The 19,410-nt window shown below is 36.6% G+C and overlaps 1 protein-coding gene across 3 annotated transcripts in view; it reads left to right on the top strand.

The window, feature by feature from the left end:
- LOC126828084 (GTPase IMAP family member 9) overlaps positions 1 to 19,410 on the top strand; it is a 39,930-nt gene that overhangs the window by 13,046 nt on the left and 7,474 nt on the right. For 2 of the 3 annotated variants that reach the window (XM_056102137.1, XM_050557663.2), the window contains exons 1-4: positions 10,165 to 10,262; positions 12,387 to 12,527; positions 18,010 to 18,297; positions 19,199 to 19,249. The exons of the other annotated variant lie outside the window; for it this stretch is intronic. Coding sequence is in view for 1 of the 2 variants with exons in the window: in XM_050557663.2 (XP_050413620.1) it covers positions 12,509 to 12,527; positions 18,010 to 18,297; positions 19,199 to 19,249 (358 nt within the window). In the remaining variant the exon portion in view is untranslated. Of the gene's footprint in view, positions 1 to 10,164; positions 10,263 to 12,386; positions 12,528 to 18,009; positions 18,298 to 19,198; positions 19,250 to 19,410 lie in introns of those variants that run through there. 3 annotated transcript variants of the gene reach the window in all.

The raw sequence follows: 19,410 nt of genomic DNA, 5'->3' as shown, positions 1-19,410 counted from the left end.
CATTAAATAGTACCTGTAGTCGGTCTCTATTCAAGAAACATAACCAACTGTAACTCTAATAATGGCACAGAGATATCCCAGCTCGAATGTATCACCATGTTCTTTATCATCTTGAAATATATTCAATGTCTATGGTGACCATTTCCTGTCCAATCTATATATTTTTTCGACATTTTTTAAAAATCACATGTGATAAATGACATATAATAGATTTCAATCAGCGCATTTTTCATGCTCTCATATCAATTACCTCCTCAATTACTACAGTCAAATGCGGGGTTCCACAAGGTTCGATCCTGGGTCCTCTCCTATTCCTTATTTTTATAAATGATCTCCCACTCAATATTGAATCAAGTCAGATAGATTTGTTTGCTGATGACAGTACCCTGCATTGTTCACACAAAGATATTTTAACCATCGCCAATAATCTCCAAAATGATCTCTATTTGGTTGCTAAATGGTGTGAAAACAATGAGATGGTAATCAATCCTTCGAAAACAAATTCAATGCTGATTTCATCAAAACACAAAAGAAATCAGAAAAACCTAACTTTATCACTCCATGGTGAGAAAATTGAGACGGTTACTACCGCAAAATTACTTGGAATTCAAATTGACCAAGACCTTAATTGGGAAGCACAGATAGCAGATATGTCTAAAAAACTTGCATCAAAAATATTTCTCCTAAATAAGATAAAAGATCATTTACCTTACGAGACAAGAATTTTGTTTTATAACAGTTACATACTACCAATATTTGATTATTGCTCTATTTTTTGGGGAAATGCTACCAAAAGTAGATTAGACATTCTTTTAAAATTACAAAAGAGGGCAGCAAGAACTATTCTTAATGCACCGATTGAAACTCCGTCCACCTCTTTATTTACTAAACTCGGTAGGCTTACCCTTACACAGAGGATTCTTTACAATAAAATTGTCTTATCAATCAAAATTATTACATTTAATACTCCACTTTATCTAAATTTCTATTTTATTGAAAAAGCTCCTGTTTCCAAAACGGATATCTTGCTCCGTTCACAGACCAGTAAATCTCTTTTTCTATATATATATATATATATATATATATATATATATATATATATATATATATATATATATATATATATATACAAGAATGATCAGATGAATTATCAGAAAGCAAAAATTTAGAAGATTATTGTAAAATTAAAATAAATTTAGTTCAAGAATCTTAGGTATTGTCAAACCTGAAATTAAAACATTACAACATTTAGGCTAAATATACTGTATTACCAATCTTTTTGAAGTTGTACAGTAGAAATCAAACTGCTTTTCCATTATGTCCATTATGCCATCAATGGAGATTTACTTCATTTCATGTTTGAATGCATATAAACGAAGACATGATTGTTTTGAAGGTGTACATCTCTTAAATATTAAACCTTTGACCTTCATAATCTTGTCAGATTCTGGCGATCCAGGTATGCTATTGCCGATCTCCAATTCCAATAATGTAGAAAGGTTCGGCAAGTATGATATAATTATTGTTGTAATTGCCGTTGCTCATTTGCTACTAGACAAGTGTACTTATTTATACAGATATTTTGAATTTGTATGACATAACCACAAGTTTTATAAAATTTATCATCAGACTTTCTAATAATTATTGTTGTAATTGCCGTTGCTCATTTGCTACTAGACAAGTGTACTTATTAATACAGATATTTTGAATTTGTATAACATAACCACAAGTTTTATCAAATTTATCATCAGACTTTCTAATAGTATTATATGTTGAAATCAGAATTGTATATAAACCTTCAATTGTCAAACATTAATAAATTTGTAATGAATTGAACCTCTTAAAATATGATTGCACATGGGATTACTCATTTGTAACTTGTAACTTTTGGTCTGTGACCTATATTTCTGCAATAAACTTATTTATATTCTTATTCATTAATATCATACTTTCAATAAAGCGGTTAATCGTCTTTTGCATTTTCGGAAAATATCCAATTTTCCTCGGTAGATAATCACCAGGCTTGTATTCAATCCGATTGAATTGAGTGAAACTGTAGCAATATTATGGCCCCGGCATAAGATGTGTACTTATGTATCCTGCTTGATATCAAACATATTTACAAGAACAATGTGTTTCTGAATTTCATCATAATTGAGTTACATGTATATTGAAGTCATATTGAGTTCGTGGAGAAATCTAATTTGAAGTCCATTTCGAAACACAACGTGAAGCAAAGAATTATCGGCCGTGACAAAGGACATTGCTACCTATTCTTTTCGATGCCGTTTAGCAGACAGTGTAACACGCGGTTGTGTAACAAAACTCAAAGATGGCGACGGCTTGATAAAAACAGGTGTACGCCAAAACGTCCCAAAAACGAAAATTCGTCTACATTTACAGCTTTTAGTCAAAACGACCATATATTTGTCATAATGGCCATAAAGAAATCAAAACGATCGTTTAAATATTTTTGGTATTTGTTCAGTATATAGTACAGCTGTATTTTTTCTCTTGAATGACCCAAATGGTCTTCCGTAGATCATACCTTGAAAGCCGTACACAGACAGTTGTTATCAAAGGTTTCCCATGCAACTCAACGGTTGTAAAGTATGGCGTGCCACAGGGTTCCGTTCTCGGTCCTTTATTATGTTCTACATACACAACATCTTTAGGAAATGTAATTCGTAAAAACGATCACAACTACTATCTATAGGCACACGAAACTCAAATTTATATAGCTTTTGAGCCTTCTTCTGAACCATCTGAGATATGCAAACTTGAGACCTGTTTATCAGATATTAGTAAATGGGTGGACTCAAATTTATTAAAACTCAACGATGACAAAACAGAAATAATGAAAGTGGACAGCAGGCATCAACTACTAAAATCTAAAAAAAAGAAAACTATCAAATTGGCAATATCTCTATTACACTAACAGATTTTGTACAAAATATTGGTGTTTATTTTGACCCTCATCTGGCCATGAATAGACAAATTTTGGCCATGTGTAAAGGTATTAATTTTCAGGTTTAAAATATTGGGAAAACTAGATCTTTCATTGATAGCGACACGACTTAAGTGCTGGTAAACACTATGGTTACATCACGACTCGACTACTGTATTTCACTTTTGTACAATATACCTGAAGATAAAATCAAATGACTTCGGAAACTTCAAAATAAAGCAGCTCGGATCATAACCAAGACTAAACCAAATGAATATATGACACCAATTCTGAAAGATCTCCATTGGGTTCCAGTCAAAGCATCAATTTTAAAATACTGTCTACTGCGTATTCTGCTCTAAATGGCGATTCTTCAACTTCATACCTTAGAGACCTTCCCAACACCAATAAACCTTGCAGAACCCTTGTGTTGTGATTGTTGTCATTTTATATTAGTTGTACTTATGTGAAACGCCCGAGAGCAGCTCACTGGATTGAATTGTTGGCGCTATATAAATCAATTATCATTATTATTATCATTATTTTAATATCAATGTTTAATATTAAGAACATAAATATCTAATTTGACAGACATTTTTGCATTGGTGTTCTCACATCTGAACCATTGCAGAAACTAAATAGTGCAGCTTTACGACTGGGCTAACATTTTCAGATACTACAAGGACCGGTTGTTGTGTATCTAAATGCCCGGATCTTCGATGTAAATATTGCGACCATATAACGGCAAACTTTACTTTTAGCGTCAACGACAATATGAATTGTGACACAAAAAACCCTCAAATTTATCTTGACTTGTAGTGGTTCTCACCATTTTTATATCGGAGAAACGGGTACACACCTACGGGATAAAGCAGGCAACCTTCGACGGGGTTGTGCCATTGAAAACGGACCCTTATTTCTAAATAGACACACCTTTAAATACAATTTCAAATTTCCCTATTTTATAAAATGAAAGTCGATAATATAACAAAATGAAAAATAATGGAAAACCATTTCCTTAACAAATACCCACAGGCACTTGAAGGGATTAAAATAAAATTTCTTATTACTGCTTGACTATATATTATAGTATATAAAAGGTATTTCAGACGCCATCTTTGTTTACACGTCTTCAAGACATTTCTTCTGCTATCACCTCACAATACTCACTAGTTCTAACACTTCCCGTCGTTTTTATTGCCAACGAGACATTATTTGATCATTATTCAGCTTCCGATGTAATTAAATTGGTCATTTCACAGCGTTATTAATTACAAATCAAACTTGAAGCGCTATCACTTACCGAAAACCAACTTGAACAGCCCGGAAATAACACGAAATCAGGTCAATGACGTTGCGTTGTGGAAGCCCTTATTTTTGATTGGTCAAGGCGTGCTACTAAAAATAAAATTGACTGTCACAGCTGACCGCGAATTATGAATGCCAGCTGAATATTGTCATTGGTATGTAAAATGCTTAGGATAATTTATTTTACGTATATTAACTACTTCAAATAGAATCTTCTAACTACATCTACATATGTATATATTATATATACCCGTTACAACAATATTGTGGCCCGATTTAATGATTTAAAAAGCCTGGCAGGGACATTTTTTCATTTTCACCCGATAAACACACGTGGGTTTGTTTTGATGCAGTCTAGATCACCCAGTCCAAAAGCAAATCTCTAATATGTTAATAGGGGGGTTGGATGGCTGAATGGTTAGCGTGCGCGCGCTGTATCATAAAGTCTGTCATTGAGTCGACTGGCGTGGTTTCAAATCCTCGGTTGTACGTGACAAGGAGTAGGGTCGCCTGTCCAACCTCGTGGGTTTTCTCTGGGTCCTCCGGTTTCCTCCCACTGCTAAAGACCCCACGCGCAAGCGAATTATTGAAATAAAATTAAACCATATGTTAGTCCCGAAATGACCTAGTTTGTGTTTAGTGGACGTTAAACCCCATTTCTCTCTCTCTCTCTCTCTAATATGTTAATAAAGGAAGTGACTGGATGATCTAGACTTACAATGGAATTCTTTTGACCTGATTTCGTGTTATTTCCGGGCTGTTCAAGTTGGTTTTCGGTAAGTGATAGCGCTTCAAGTTTGATTTGTAATTAATAACGCTGTGAAATGACCAATTTAATTACATAGGAAGCTGAATAATGATCAAATGATGTCTCGTTGGCAATAAAAACGACGGGAATTGTTAGAACTAGTGAGTATTGTGAGGTGATAGCAGAAGAAATGTCTTGAAGACGTGCAAACAAAGATGGCGTCTGAAATACCTTTTATATACTATAATATATAGTCAAGCAGTAATAAGAAATTTTATTTTAATCCCTTCAAGGGCCTGTGCAAATACCTTCCTGGACTTAATAGTCAATTAGTAACAATGGTCCATTTATTACCTTAATTTATCCCGAGATTATCTCCCACACATTTTTAACAAATTCTACCCATTAAAACAGATTAACCCACGTGTGTACATGTTCTCTGTTAGACAACTGTAACTAAAGATAAATGAAATGAAATGAAATGGAGTTTAACGTCCTACTGTTCTGCTCCTAACCTGGGCTAATGAAGACGGCATACGCCACACAGTGTGCTATGAGAGAAATTTTGCCCGGACAGCGGCACTACGGCCTACTCTTATATCGAATTCCAACTGCCAAGGGATCTTTTACGTGCACGCCAATGTGTACACGGAACCTCGGTTTTCGTCCCATCCGAACGACTAGACAGCTTTCCTTGTCAGCCCCTCCGTCCTGCATCACTGACAAGGGAGAACCACGCCCGAAAATCTGGATGACCTTTCTCGGCCAATGCAGGGATCGAACACCCGACCTCCAGGCTAGCGAGCTAGCGTCTTTCCCACTTAGCCACGTGATAACTAAAGACAATCAAAACCACATCGTTACTATGTTAATGTTTTTTAATGACCTCCCAGGTGTTATTAAACCAGTGTCCGGGGAGGGGGGAGGGGCTTAAGGCTTTACGTCCTCTTCCACCTGGGGTTATATCGCAGACAAGTGTTTCCTAAGAAACTTGCCAGAGAAGCCAAATAGTAGGCATAGTCCAGCATGGGTAGGAGATGTTAGTTGGATTAGTAGGCCTATTCGATCTCGTTTCCTTAGATATAAGAGATATTGCCTTTTGAAGGGTAGAGTCCAACGTAAATTTCATCCAAAGGAGTTGTTCGGGTTATTAATAATATGGTTTGTATAAGAAACCGTATATATGGCGAGCGTGCGCAGTCTGGCAAAGTTGCCACCAATGCTATGATCCTGACGAGTTTAGGTTGGTACATAGGTTGGTACCCGGAGGCCCGGCGCCTGTCCGACGTAGACGTTAACCCCCATTTCATTCCATTACTATAGCTGGGCACGACAAGACGTAGATCATGTTGGGATCTAGGAATTATGTGGGAAACATAAAACATAAGCATTGAGGACAGATCTGCTATTAATTTGATAATTTCCTTACTGATGCAATTTACAGGTTATTACTATAAAATTAAAGATGCAGTAATGTGAGATTTAGATAATAAGGTGACAGTTCTCACAATAATGGTTTTAAAATAGACAATAAAAAGTGAATGTTGAAAATGTCATTCAAATTACTATATTCTGAGCCAAGTTATGACTGTAGCGTAGACATATGAAGACATAGCGTAGATGTTTAATTATTGTAGTAACGGTACTTGAGTCTCGATTGTCCATTTTATCATTTAAATCCATTTGAATCTCGGCCATCTTCTATTCTAGAGAGTTTATTATATGCTTGCGAGGTTTATAAATATCTAAATAAGTAGATTTAGCTCTTAAATAATGTATTTCTAAGTCAGTTATAGGCGTGAAATGAAATGGGGTTTAACGTCTCACTGTCTCCGACTGGGCTAATGTCATACTGTGTGCTGTGAGGGAAATTTTGCCCGGGCACCGGCACTTGGGGGCATAAAAAGGGACGTTATAGCTACTAAATGGTACAATCTTATCAATAGCTCAAATGTAGAAGCATCGTGTGTTCAATTTACAAGCTCATTGATCAATATAGCAAAAGCAAATATACCATGCAAAATAGTGACTATTAGGCAACATGACAAACCCTGGATGAATGGCGCAATAAGACGTATGAAAAAGAAAAAAAATAGATTACACAAAAAAGCGGTAAATAGGAATTCAGACTCTGATTGGCAAAATTTCAGGAAAATTAGAAATGACTACATAGACTTAATTAGAAAAAGCAAAAATGATTACTTTGACAAAATAGACAAACAAATTAGTGACACGGAAAACTTTGGAACAAAAACCTGGTGGAAACTTATTAATTCATATACTAAAACACACGCTGCTTCTACAAACGAACCTCCGCCCTTAACAGTTAACGGTAACACTGTGTTTACTCAATCCGAAAAAGCAAATGCTTTAAACTCATTCTTTATCAAACAATCACAACTAGATAGCACTAATAAATCTCTACCACTGCTAGTTATGAACCCTAACAGCATCGATAAGATTGTACCAAATCCAGAGGAAGTTAAAGACATAATAGACAGCCTAGATATTACAAAAGCCTCAGGACCCACCGAAATAAACGCGAGAATTCTAAAATACATCTCAAAAGAAATCAGTCATCCACTTTGCCAACTTTTTAAACTATCATTAGATCTACACATTGTACCAAACATTTGGAAATTTGCAAACGTGGTCGCTATATTCAAAAAAGGCTCTCCAAACGATTGTAGTAATTATAGACCAATCTCCCTCTTAAGTATAATAGTCAAAATTTTTGAAAAAATCATCCACAAACATGTCTTTAACTTCCTTAGAGATAACTCAATACTAACACCTGTCCAGAGTGGCTTTCTTCCAGGTGATTCTACCATATTTCAACTAATCGACCTAACACACTTCTTCTGTCGAGCCATTGACCAACATCAATATACTAGAATAGTCTTCTGTGACATCAGCAAGGCCTTTGACAGGGTTTGGCATGCCGGACTCTGTCACAAGCTGGATGCTGCGGGGGTTCGAGGAGATCTACTGCTCTGGTTCGTAGATTATTTAAAAAATAGACAACAATGTGTAACCATCAGTGGCACCTCCTCGGACCCCAGAAGCATCCCTGCTGGTGTTCCACAGGGATCTGTACTAGGCCCTCTTTTATTCTTAATATACATAAATGATATTGTGAACAATATAAATTCAAACATTAGATTATTTGCTGACGATACCTCTTTATACTTAAAAATTGAAGACCCAGAGGCAAGTGCTGCTACCATTAACGATGACTTAAATCGAATCAGAAATTGGGCTGAGACATGGCTGGTAACTTTTAACCCCCTAAAAACAGAGACACTGACTATTACTACTAAACCCCACATAGTTAACCCACCATTATTTATGAACCAGGTACAAATCAAAGAAGTAAGTGAACATAAACATCTCGGTCTAATCTTTCAAACTAACTGTAAATGGAATAATCATATAGATAGCATTGTAAGCAAAGTATCCAAACTAGTAAATTGCCTTCGTTCTCTAAAATATCGATTAAATAGAAAATCTTTAAACATAATATACTCTTCTTTTATCCTTCCACACTTTGATTATGCCGACATTATCTGGGATGGGTGCAGTGATTATTTAGCTAACAAACTAGAATCCCTACAATTAGATGCACTGCGCACTATCTGTGGGGCGGTAAGAGGTACTAGCCATGCCTTACTCTATAAAGAGACTGGGTTTGTTCCACTCTCGGAAAGACGTCGACGTCATAAATTAAAATTAATATACAAAATTACTAACAACCTCGTTCCATCACATCTCTCTGACCTATTAGAACTGTCCTCTACCCCTATCAATTATACCCTTAGAAACAAAGATAAACTAAAGGAAACCAGATGCAGAACCGAAATTTTCTCAGAGTCCTTCATACCTTCCAGTATACGAGAATGGAACAAACTTAACGCTGAAATTAGAAACTCTCGATCCCTTGCTATCTTTGGAAATTCACTAAATAAATTAGACACCATCGTGCCATAATATTACTATACTGGGATACGAAAATTACAAATAATCCACTGTAAACTAAGATTATGCTGCTCGAATCTACAAGGCCATAAATTCCTCAGACACGTCGATGATAGCCCTGCTTGCCTCTGTGGTCACAAATTCGAAGATACCGAACACTATTTACTCGTATGCCACTTATATTCAGATGCAAGAAAACGGACAATCCATAACCTTCAACATAATCATAAAACAATCAGTTGTCTGTTGTATGGGTCAACAAAACTTAGTCCAGAGATAAACACACTTATTTTCCAAGAAGTCCAACAATTTATTTCCTTATCAAAAAGATTTAAATCTCCATAAACAACTCTTAAGTCATTCCAAGCCCTGCACTCTGTATAATCATCTAAGTCTCTATATTATCCATGATGTATCATATATGCTCTATAATTATGTATGTATGTATGTATGTATGTATGTAAATATTTATAATGTGTACATGTACCTAAATCAGAGAGAGGGGTTACACATAGGCATAGCCTGTTCCCCAATCCAAATTCAGATTTAATGAATAAAAATATTGTTTAAAAAAAAAACAAACTATGGCCTACTCTTATATCGAATTCCAACTGCCACGGGATCCTTTACGTTCACGCCATTGTATACAAGGGACCTCGATTTTTCGTCCCATTCAAACGATTAGACAGCTGTCCTTGTCAGACCCTCCGTCCTGCACCGCTGACAAGGGGAAACCACGTCGGAAAATCCCGATGAACTTCCTCGGCCATTGCAGGGATCGAACACGTGATCTCCAGGCTAGCGAGCCAGCGTCTTACTCACTTAGCCACCTTCGCTCCCCCAGTTATAAGTAGTGCTCGTAAGTAAACTAGAATGGCCCAATGGCCCTTCCACCTGAACGCCCCGCCCTAAATAAACGCGTAAGTCGCTTGTGCCTGTCTTTATGCCATATTTTACTCACAAGATCTCAAACGAAATGCACATATAATTAAAGCTATGCCTTTAACCTACCAATAGGATATCAGCTGGCTGACAGCAAATCAAACAAAAGAAATGAAATGAAACGAATGTCGTTTAACACTGACAAGTGTAAACACATTAAAAAAATAACAAAAGGTATTCACGCCAAATATACAACTGTAAAAACCAGTTAGCCGATCTTATAATCCAATAACAAAGAAAATATTTTGTGACGCCCAGTTATTACGTTATATTTAACCAATAAGAAATGAATCGTGACTTCGTCCCAAAACGTTTCATTTCTTAGAAAAGACCCACCGACAGGTAAGCCATTACATTTGTTTGCTGGTCAATTTTATGATTGTAATATTTTCGGTAAAATATTATCTAAAATTATTTGGGTGGTAATAATGCTTAGTGTCCGAAAAGTCATAGAGAAGTAAATATGAAAATCGTCCCACTTATCCAAACAATGTCACTTCTTTGAAGGAAATTATGAAGCATACCTGCCTTAGTCGCTACTAAACATGTCTTAACATATTATAGTATTATATTATAAAGCGTAGGTATGACTATAACCTGTAATATATACCATACATTTTCATCCATTTTATTATTTATATATATATATATATTATACTCTTTAAAAAAGTAGGGGATATTCAGTAACAATACAAAAGTGCGGAAATGCACTGCTGTTTTTATTAGGGGTAACCAGTGTATGTTAATAACAGGCCAATTGCCTACACATGAACATAAACAGTTTATATGGGCGGCTTATCTGACTCACATTGAGATACATTGTCAAAAGTGGGAATGGACGTTTTTGATTTTTGGCCTCATAATGAGTAATTGCTCCACCAATCCTCAAACATTCAGCAATTCGCTGTGGCATGATCCTAGTTAACCGTCCAATCACGATTTGGGGCAATCTGACCCACTCCTCTCGCAGTGCCACGGACAATTCTTTCAGTGTTGTCCGTTGACGTTGACGTCGACGAACACGTCTCCCGATCAAATTAAACGTAACACATTAAAGCAGAGATACGCTAAACAGTAAATCTTATGCAAGAACCGATAGGAAAGCAAACATGGATAGATAAACCAGTACGCGGCAGTTTTCATCAACCATTCCTTGAAGTGTGACGCATGTGACGCATGTGCAGCTCAGAGGTTCTGTTGGGGCGATAAGTTCTTCATCTGTAAACATACTCTCAAAGCATGTCAAGTGTCCATGACTATTTATTATGTCACAACCTGCATAGGTATTTACATTTCAATATCCCCTACTTTTTTTGAAGAGTATATTTTGGGAATCGTAATTTCTTTAAATGACTAATGGATTAAAATATAAAACATTTAATCATTGTAATAAATACTAGTCAATATAGGTAAATGTTTTAAAAGATTTTCTTCAAATTGGTTTGATGTATCGGGATCATGGAGGGACCAACTCTTTAGTGCTACGCGAAGTTCTGTTCCGGAGTAACATCCCGTTTGCCGAAAACCTTAATTTCAAATTTTGTGTAAATCATTATGATCCAAAAGGATAAACTATGTTGATTATGTGCATTCCAGTGATCTATTATTTCTCCGGAAAAGATTGTGAACACGACCAAGATTAGACTTCTTGAAACCGTAAAGGGTCTTTATCACATTTTATCAACCCGCAACTTTTCCTTTGCATAATCTGCTGTTTATGGCTGTATATTTTTCGTGACAAGGCTGCTGTGTTAACGTATTTTCACGCTCTGTGTAACTATTTTTAATGTGGATACAATCACAATTACAATCCGTGTGTGTTTTCGGCGCCATAGATATTTCACAAATTGTTTTGTTTGTATGACCCACTCAGTAGTTGTCATGCTTGATGCGAGCCATATTCCTGAAGCAATGGTCCGAGAAATAACTCTCTGCATATTGCTGGATTAACTTCTGATACTTGAGCTTTTAAGGGAGTGTGTGTATTCTTCCCGTTCAATCAAATCTATTCCAAGTACAGCAACATGACAGCCCTCGTTTAATCTGGGGTCTTCCCTAAAACCTTGGACAGTGATTTAAGGTATTAAAAATGGTGAAAGTATTGTTCGTCTCCATACAGTATTGTTTACATTGTTTGTCAGGCAGTTAGTTTTCCTGCAATATTCTGCTATGCACTGGTTAACTGGGCATAATAATATCGTGAGTCATGACGTAACATTATGTAAACATATTTGCTGGAATTTGGAGGTTTGTTTAATATGTAACGATATTGTTACGCAGTTAGCTATTGGTTGTTAATCGGACTCTAGATCAGTCATAATTGGGAACAGAAATTTGCTTCCATTAAAGCAGTGCTTAGAGGGATTACCTCTAATCAAACGAAACACTGCGAGGGGTGTGGATGCGAGTCTGAGTGTGGGTATTTATCAATATGTTTCATATAATTTAATTCTGATTTTTTTCCAGGTATTGTAGAGATGTCTATGAGCTATATATCTGACCAAACGGCATACTGTAATTACCAGACGCAGTAAAATATCACGGAACAAAATTGACTTTTTATATCGTAGACTAAATAAGATACCATTATGGCTTCATCCTTTCCGGGTATTTTGTTTTATCTTTTTTTGATGGTAACAAATTTGGTCAGAATTATTAACATTAAAGGATGGGAAGGCTGTGTATGGGGTGGACGGGGGTGTTGATGTAAAGGGAGTATAGGATGTACATGGTGTGTAAGGGTACACAGTGGGTGAGGTCGAAAGTAGCGTTGGAGTAAATAGTTATGACGTAATGTAATCCTAGTATAACCCTCTTCCTTATGGAGCCGAATCGTTGCCATATTAAGAGAAAATATCACAGTTAAAATGGCAAAATTGACATAGTCAAAATGGTAAAAATGGCCATTTTCGTGATTTTTCAATTGTAGATATTACATAACACAAAATCACCATATTAGTATCAAAACAAAAGTTGCTCGCCAAAAATTAACAACGTAAAAATCTACTCATGTTTTTTCACTTTCTACTTTTCTCATTTGCAAGTTGCTCGCCAAAAATTAACAACGTAAAAATCTACTTATGTTTTTTCGCTTTCTACTTTTCTCATTTGCAAATTCGCTGTGACTTTTTCATCTTTGCATTTTCAACTATAAGAATTTCACCATTTTATTTTCAACCACCAACATTTCTCCAATCGAACGGACAGAGAGCGTGGTTCCGGGTTCAGCCGAAGTTGACGTCAATATTTAACGTCTGGGCTAAAATTAATGCTCCATTGGGTTATTCATGACTCTAAGATTGTCCGATTTTAATGATTATTTTATTATTTTTTTTATTGAAAAAATAAAATAAATTGCTTGTCATGTCAGACAACTTTTTGTTTAATGAGTTATATCATCGAACCTTGAGGTTGGCCCATTGTCTTAATAGACCCGACGAATCTTTGACTGAACATCGGCATGAATGTGAGCGGATTGCTGGCATTATATCTGAAGTAAGTGTAACTTATGAAGAGGTGTCTGGCTGCCTTAATCATTTAAGAAAAGCTTTACAGTTATTAGATGATGCAATAAATTTGCAAACAAGACAACTAGGACACGACAGAGAGTATCATGTTTCGTCAGGAACAGTTGGTCCGCCAAAGTTATTTATTCCACAGGAACAATTACAATATTCAGTTGATAAAAATTTTAAATTAGCCGAAATTGCTAATTTATACAGCGTTTCCAAACGCACCATTTGTAGACGTCTCAAAGAATAAGATATATCCATTTCACAAAAGTACAGTACTTTAAGTGATGATGAGCTGGATAATTTAGTTACTGCTATTATATCAAGATTTCCTGATCAGGGATATAGAAGTGTAAAGGGTCATTTATCAGCTCAGGGGTTTACCTTGCAAAAGGAAAGGGTCTGAGATGCCATAAGAAGGGTAGATCTAGAAGGCTTACTTTATCGAAGATACAGTGTTGTTAGAGCTCCTAATTCAGTATGGCATATTGGTGGGTACCATTATACACGTTATTTACTGTTAAATGTCAATGGTTCAGCTCCATACTACATTATTATATCATTAAAAATCATTTAAGTAATATTTTGACACAGTTGTCTGAGAACCACATTTTTTTATACACCCACATTGAAATGTGGTCATATAGTGTCGTCATCCCTGTCCGTGGTCCACAATTGCTTATGGATTGGATGCACTAGAGGCTAAAGTTAATGTCCGATTAACTTTAAAGTTATATGCAGTATTTAAGGACATGAGGCGAAAAAGCATATTAATTTTCAATGATTTTCAATAATAACTGTCATGACTTATGGCCCTTGATCACTTTGAAAAATCTTGTGGACACTCTAGAGGCTAAAGTAAATATCCAATTGACTGTAAATTTATAGACAGGGTTTAAGGTCATGAGCAGAAGACGCCTACCATAATTACTATGGCCCTTGATCACTTTGAAAAATCTTGTGGACACTCTAGAGGCTAAAGTAAATATCCAATTGACTGTAAATTTATAGACAGGGTTTAAGGTCATGAGCAGAAGACGCCTACCATAATTACTACCAGAGTTAAGGACCTTGATCACCTTGAAAAATCTTGTGGATGGTCTTTATGCTAAATTTAATATCTGATTGATTTTAAATTTATACACTTAAGGTCATGAGATGAAGAATCATGTTGATTTTCAAGGATTTCCGATAATTAATGCCAGAGTTATTGCCCTTGATCACTTTGAAGAATCTTGTGGATGCTCTAGAGACTGAAGTTAATAGTCCAGCGGCTAAGTCGAAAAATATTTCAGTTTGTGGAGAAATTTTGAAACCTGGCACACTTATAGGGGATCCCTGTAGGATCATTTTTCGATTAGGACCCAACTCTGAAACGCCCCCTGGTGACCGCCATCTTGAATTTCAAGATGGCCGCCACATTTGACATACCTTTGCCTATAACTTCAAAACTAAGGCACATAGAAATGTGATTTCAGTGTCTACCCCTGACATTTTCGGGGTCAAGGAATCCAGTAAATTCATTAGTTTGAACTTTCGATGTCGGCCATATTGGATTCCAAGATGGCCGCCATATTTGACATACTTTTGACTATAACTTTGAAACTAAGGCAGATAGAAATGTAATTTCAGTATCTACCCCCACATTTTCGGGGGTCAAGGAATCCAGTAAATTCATTAGTTTGAACTTTCGATGTCGGCCATATTGGATTCCAAGATGGCCGCCATATTTGACATACTCTTGCCTATAACTTTGAAACTAAGGCAGATAGAAATGTAATTTCAGTGTCTACCCCCACATTTTCGGGGTTAATATCCAATTAACTTTAGATTTATGCACATTGTTTAAGGTCACGAGACTATGTCTGGCCAACGTAGCTGCTGTGGGCGTATGTTTGGTTGCCCGGGAATCTTATCTTTTTTCAATATTGTTAAATTGATTATTGAAAATATTTTCGACAATATTTAGAAATGTTCATATTCCCATTACTGCTAAAATGAATTGCACGTTTTTTGTCCACTGCCTTTAAAAGAATATAGCAGATTGTTAAAATGGGTCTGTCAGTCTGTCAAACTTATTGGGACACAATAACTCTGATTTCTAATTGAGCTAGAATCTTCAAACTTGCTGAAGGTTTAGTGAATGCCTTGATGGAGTTCGAAATTGATCATTTTCTACTCTGATTCTTATTGAGTGATGAAACTTAGTTTCATTACACCTAAACGTGGATTATGTGCAAATGGTTAGTATTTAAATGTATTAGGAGAATAGGTTAGAACGAATAAGTTTGATATTAAAAATATAACTTAATCGAATATCTTCTACAATAATAACGTTTGAATATCTCACAGAATTGAATACATTTGTAAAACCATAGTTTTGTGTTTGAAATGCTCCCTTACAATTTAGAGTAATCGCCCCTTTCAGGGAGCGTTAATTTTAATCTAAACGATAAAACAGATGAGTTATGACGGCAACTTCGGCCGAACTTGTAAACACGCCCCTTTCCTTATATGATCAGTTAGATTGGAGAAATTTTAGTGGTTGAAAATACAATGGTGAAATTCTTATAGTTGAAAATGCAAAGATGAAAATGTCACAGTGAATTTGCAAATGCGAAAAGAAGAAAGTGAAAAAACGTAAGTAGATTTCTACGTTGTTAATTTTTGGCGAGCAACTTTTGTTTTGATACTAATATGGTGATTTTGTGTTATGTAATATCTACAATTGAAAAATCACGAAAATGGCCATTTTTACCATTTTGACTATGACATTATCTCTTAATATGGCAACGATTCGGCTCCATACTTCCTAACTTTTAACCTCAAATAAAGTGTTAAGCCGGGAAGGGAGATAACTGCAGCTTATTTGGACTAAGACTAGTAATTATTTCCCCTTATTTCATGATGCGAGTAGTGCGAGTTATAAATAGACAATTTTTCCCTTAATTTTTTTCTCCCCTCTTCCTGCATTTTTGGGTTGACTTTTTGGTCTAGAATTGGAGAAAAGGGATCAAATTTGCAATTTCATAGCAGTTTTGGGTAATACTGATGATATTACAGCGGAGGGATAGGGGGTGTAAAGTGTCTTTCTGCAGAGCAATCATTGTGTCAGAAGTGAGATTTTCACTCCTGTCAACTTCAAATCCGTGTAGCAAAAAATCTAAATGGTCAACCCCCTACAAAATTATGATGAGGAGATTGCCAAATGTTGTCCCCATTGTGCCTATAAAGATTGGAACCAACGGAATGTTGAGCAAAAAGCTACAGCCTGTGATGTTAGTCATTTAACATTGAAGTCAATGGGCAAATAATTGCTAGTCTGAGTCCATTTACATTCAAGTGGAGGCAGACCACCATTAATTTCCTCGTTAACTTTCAATGTTATTCTGGTCTCTTTGCTCGGCTCCAACTTTTCCCCAAATTTTCGTTGGGCTGAAATGATCACCTCTTTGCATCAAAATTTGTATGAGGGTGACCACCATAATTCTGAGATACGAAAGCTACGGGCAGACGAGCGTATTTTCTCGCTTGATCGCGCCGACTGAAATTCTCCAGCGATTTTTTACGGCCGATCACGAGCGATCGTCTATAAGCGTACGCCACTCTGCGAGTAAATTATGTCGATCATGTGACGTGTACAAAATGACGAATCGCCTAAAACGTAAGCTTGCTGTGGTAACTGCTATGCACTTGCTTCTAAAACTCTGGAATCGTTACGTCAAACAGGAACGACCTTTCTGACCAAAGATTCACTAATTCTTCTTCTTTTGCCAGACTCCATTTTGAATTTTGGCCAATTTGACCCATTTGGGCACGGATGTCGGACATGTACTTTTTTTAATGATAAAATACGTCTAGACCGACCATAAAATGTGGTCGGCATTTCTACTGCAGCAACTGCCCGCACTTATGCTATCTTGCCTGGACTATTAATAAATATTTTATTTCTCTGTAAGTGCTACATATTAAAAGATCGCCACAATTAATAGATTTACATGGTGTATAGGATGTATAGGATGTTTAGCATATACTGGATGTAAAAGAGAGAGAGAGAAATGGGGCTTAACGTCCACTCGACACAACTAGGTCATCTCGGGACCAACACATGCTTTAATTTTATTTCAATAATCCGCTTGCGCATAGGGGTCTTTAGCAGTGGGAGGAAACCGGAGGACCCGGAGAAAACCCGCGAGGTTGGACAGGCGACCCTACTCCTTGTCACGTACAACCGGGGATTCGAAGCCACGCCAGTCGACTCAATGACAGACTTTATGATACAGCGCGCGCACGCTAACCATTCAGCCATCCAACCTCCCTATACTGGATGTGTAGTGTGTATAGTATGTACAGGGTGTGTAGGGTGTATAGTATGTACAGGGTGTCTAGTGTGTATAGTATGTACATGGTGTATAGCATGTACAGGGTGTGTGGGGTATATAGGATGTACAGGGTGTAGAGGGTGTACTGGGTGTATAGCATGTACAGGGTGTAAGGGGTGTATAGTATGTACAGGGAGGGTGTATCGGGTGGGCAGGACGTATAGGATGTATAAGGGATAATACTTATTTTTCCAGGTAAGTGTAGAGGCAAACTGTTAGCTGAAGATGAAAAGAAGATACAAGACAATTGGTGTTATCTGAAAGAAAACATTGAAACTGGCATATACACATTAATTGACTATTTCTACAAGAATTCATTGATCGACATGAAGGTGAAAACACGCCTTCATAACTGTGATGAAACAAAGAAATCAGAGGAATTATTAAATGTTGTAATGAACAGTGGACCTGATGGATATAATAGATTTTTGGAATGTTTAAAAGAGGCTGGATTTAATGGTGTAGTCAAACAATTAAAATTAGGTCAGTACATGCAACATGCACAAAACACTATAGTGACAAAACGTCAACTCGACACAAACTAGGTCATTTCGGAACGAACACATGGTTCAATTTTATTTCAATAATCCGCTTGCACGTAGGGATCTTTAGCAGTGGGAGGAAACCGGAGGACCCAGAGAAAACCCACGAGGTTGGACATGCGACCCTACTCCTTGCCACGTACAACCGGGGAATCGAAAAATCAAAACCCCGCCAGTTGACTCATTGACAGACCGTATGATATAGCGCGCGCGTGCTAACCATTCGGCCATCCAACCCCCCGGCGGAAGTGGAATCTAAAATTAATTCATTCACTTGCGTGGAGTGATTTGGGGAAGAAGGGGTATATTTCAGGGGGCATCCAATCAAATAATGAAATTAAAATTAAGTTTTTTGAATTTAGCAGAATTCTTGCCATTTTGCGTTGCTTAAAAAATGTTTGTGAAAATCGGATTAAAAATGGCGGATGTGTATCGATTTGAAGTTTTTTGGTAAAATCCAACATGGCGGTCGAACAGTTTAAAATGTTAAAAAAACCAAGGTGACTGAAAATGAAAGATAATATCTGGAATAATTAGAGAATCAATTAATGTTCGGGATAAATCAGAAACACTCGGAAATTAAGAGACGTTTCCGGAAGGTTAGTCACAATTTATGGCCAGAGCATGTGTTCCCGTATGTTGCTTTATAGGTTTTTTCCTTTCTCCAATCGTCTGCCATTTTAATCATAAGATACTGGATTCATTTGTTTACTTTGAAAGAATTAATGTTTTAGCGTCTTCACCGCGAAATCTATAAACGGTTCTCGATTTATTCCGAAATTGAACAAAACGATTATCATCGTGAGATTTCTATGGTATAATGACTTATTCATGTTTTGTAGAATGTTGCAGTGTTGATTGTGTGGCAGAGCATATAGAAAAGACAGGGAACGGTAAGTGTATGTACTCTCTCTCTCTCTCCGGCAGTGAGTCAAACGACAGTGATTTCACGATGGTCAGGGGAGCCAAGCAGTGGAGACAAGGTGATGTAAGGACAAGCCTGTCACTGGTGATTTCACGGTTGCCGCGGTAATCAAGCGACAGAGATACTGAA

Source organism: Patella vulgata, chromosome 7 (assembly GCF_932274485.2).
Source record: "Patella vulgata chromosome 7, xgPatVulg1.2, whole genome shotgun sequence".
NCBI lineage: Eukaryota > Metazoa > Mollusca > Gastropoda > Patellidae > Patella > Patella vulgata.
This window is presented reverse-complemented; position numbering and strand designations above follow the sequence as displayed.